The sequence below is a fragment of the Malurus melanocephalus genome, unplaced genomic scaffold (assembly GCF_030028575.1).
Source record: "Malurus melanocephalus ecotype Western Australia unplaced genomic scaffold, MMel_1.1 scaffold_1480, whole genome shotgun sequence".
Taxonomy (NCBI): domain Eukaryota; kingdom Metazoa; phylum Chordata; class Aves; order Passeriformes; family Maluridae; genus Malurus; species Malurus melanocephalus.
In genome coordinates this window covers 20741-23963 of record NW_026624712.1, presented here as the reverse complement: position 1 = coordinate 23963, position 3223 = coordinate 20741, and the positions used below count along the sequence as shown (strand labels likewise).

The 3223-nt window shown below is 56.2% G+C and overlaps 1 protein-coding gene across 1 annotated transcript in view; it reads right to left on the bottom strand.

Moving 5' to 3' along the window:
- Window positions 1–3223, bottom strand: part of INTS3 (integrator complex subunit 3) — a gene marked incomplete at its 3' end in the record, with an annotated part of 41051 nt that overhangs the window by 17740 nt on the left and 20088 nt on the right. The window contains 3 exon segments of the mRNA XM_057387998.1: window positions 805–908; window positions 1761–1815; window positions 2640–2769. Of these exon segments, the coding sequence (XP_057243981.1) occupies window positions 805–908; window positions 1761–1815; window positions 2640–2769 (289 nt within the window).

The following is a 3223-nucleotide window of genomic DNA, read 5'->3' as shown; positions in this document are numbered from 1 at the left end:
GTTTGGGGTGGAAATGGAGAATATTTGGGATGGAAATGGGAATGTTTGGGATGGAAATGGGAATGTTTGGGGTGGAAATGGGGAATATTTGGGATGGAAATGGGGAATATTTGGGATGGAAATGGGGAACATTTGGGATGGAAATGGGGAATATTTGGGATGGAAATGGGGAATATTTGGGGTGGAAATGGAGAATATTTCCCCAGGACGGAAATGGGGAATGTTTCCCTGGGATGGAAATGGGGAACATTTGGGATGGAAACGGGGAATATTTGGGATGGAAATGGGAATGTTTGGGGTGGAAATGGGGAATATTTGGGATGGAAATGGAAATGGGGAATATTTGGGATGGAAATGGGGAATATTTGGGATGGAAATGGGGAATATTTGGGATAGAAACGGGGAATATTTGGGATGGAAATGGAGAATATTTGGGATGGAAATGGGGAATATTTGGGATGGAAATGGGGAACGTTTGGTATGGAAATGGGAATGTTTGGGATGGAAATGGGAACGGGGAACGTTTGGGATGAAATGGAAATGGGGAACATTTGGGGTGGAAACGGGAACGTTTGGGATGGAAATGGGGAACATTTGGGATGGAAATGGGGAACATTTGGGATGGAAATGGAGAATATTTCCCCGGGATGGAAATGGGGAATGTTTGGGGTGGAAACGGGGAGTATTTGGGATGGAAATGGGGAAGGTTTGGGATGGAAATGGGAACGTTTGGGGTGGAAATGGGGAACATTTCCCAGGAAAATCCCAAATCCCCACAGCAAATGCCCTTTTCCCATCCCTTACTCGTCGGTGATCTCCTCGGGCAGCACCTCCCCGCGGAAATGCGCCTTGAAGAGCTCCTGGAGGCACGAGGCGAGCACCGAGAGCTGCTCCGAGTCAAAATCCTCCTGCGGGGACGGGAGAGGAGGGACGGGCTCAGAACGGGCCCAGGATAGACCTGGCCCAGGATAGACCCGGCCTAGGACGGGCTCAGAACGGGCCCAGGATAGACCCGGCCTAGGACGGGCTCAGAACTGGCCCAGGATAGACCTGGCCCAGGATAGACCCGGCCTAGGATGGGCTCAGAACTGGCCCAGGACGGGCTCAGAACGGGCTCAGAATGGGCCAAGATGGACCCGGCCCAGGACAGGCTCAGGACGGGCCCAGGACGGGCTCAAACCCTGCCCAGGACGGGCTCAGAACTGGCCCAGGATAGACCCGGCCCAGGACAGGCTCAGAACCAGCCCAGGATGGGCTCAGAACGGGCCCAGGATAGACCCGGCCTAGGACGGGCTCAGAACGGGCCCAGGATAGACCCGGCCTAGGACAGGCTCAGAACGGGCCCAGGACGGGCCCAGAACCGACCCAGGACGGGCTCAAACCCTGCCCAGGACGGGCTCAGAACCGACCCAGGACGGGCTCAGATCCAGCCCAGGATGAGCTCGGACCCCGCTCACGACGGGCTCAGGACAGGCTCAGAACGGGCCCAGGACGGGCTCAGAACGGGCCCAGGACGGGCTCAGAACGGGCCCAGGACGGGCTCAGAACCGGCCCAGGATGAGCTCGGACCCTGCCCACGACGGGCTCAGGACAGGCTCAGAACTGACCCGGGCTGGGCTCAGAATGGTACCAATCCCGTGTCCCCACTCCATGTTCCCAATCCCGTGTCCTCAATCCCGGTGTTCCCAATCCCGTGTCCCCAGTCCCACGTCCCCATTGGTGTCCCCAGTCCCGTGTCCCCAGTCCCATGTCCCCATTACCTCCAGGACCTGATCCACGATCTCCTGCATCACCTCGCACTGCGCCTCCGTGTCACTGCGGAACAACATCGGGGACATTGGGGACATTAGGGACATCAGGGACAGTGGGGACATGAGGGACACTGGGGACAGTGGGGACATGGGGGACAGGAATGGGATCGGGATGGGAATGGGGATGGGAATGGGGATGGGATCGGGAACAGATCAGGAATGGGGTCGGGATGGGATCAGGAATGGGATCGGGATGGGAATGGGATGGGATCGGGAATCAGATTGGGATGGGAACGAGAACAGGAATGGGATCAGGAACAGGAATGGGATCAGGAACAGGAATGGGATCAGGAACAGGAATGGGATCAGGAATGGGATCGGGATGGGATCAGGAATGGGGTCAGGATGGGAATGGGGATGGAATCAGGAATGGGATTGGGATCAAATCAGAAATGGGATCAGGAATGGGGTCGGGAGTGGGATCGGGAATGGGATATCAAGAATGGGATCGGGAATGGGATAAGGAATGGGATCAGGAATGGAAATGGGATCAAGAATGGGATATCGGGATGGGATCGGGATCAGAATGGGATGGGATTGGGATGGGATTGGAATGGGATATCGGGATGGGATCAGGATGGTAATGGGATCAGGAATGGGATCAAGAATGGGATCGGGAATGGGATAAGGAATGGGATCAGGAATGGGAATGGGATCAGGAATGGGATCAGGATGGTAACGGGATCAGGAACGGGATCGGATGGGAATGGGAATGGGAACAGGAATGGGATGGGGATGGGATCGGGAATGGGATGGGGATGGGAATGGGATCAATAATGGGATATCGGGATGGGATCGGGATCAGGATGGGATGGGATGGTGCCCCACCTGCCCTTCTGCAGCTGCAGCACTTTGTCCTTGAGGGACTCGTCCAGCTGCTCCAGGAACGGGGTGATGTCCACGGGCTCCTCCACGATGGATTCCTTGATGGGGTGGAACCGGAACTCCCTCTTCTTCCCTAAAAACAGCCCCACCCCACAAAACGAGGGCTTTTCCACCTTCCAGGAAACCCCGGATTCACCGGGATCCGGGCGGGAAAGGACCCCAACACTGGGATCCCAAACCCACTCCCAAACCCGACCCTACAGCGTTCCTGAGGGGTCTCCAAGGAGATTGGGATCGGGATCGGGATTGGGATCGGGATTGAGACTGGGATCGGGATTGGGATCAGGATTGGGATCGGGATTGGGATCGGGATTGGGATCGGGATTGGGATCGGGATTGGGATCGAGATTGGGATCGAGATTGGGATCGGGATTGGGATCGGGATTGGGATCGAGATTGGGATCGAGATTGGGATCGAGATTGGGATCGGGATTGGGATCGGGATTGGGATCGGGATTGGGATCGGGATTGGGATTCACTGGGAATTTGGCGGGAATTCTCCAGGAATTCGGTGGGAATTTGGTGGG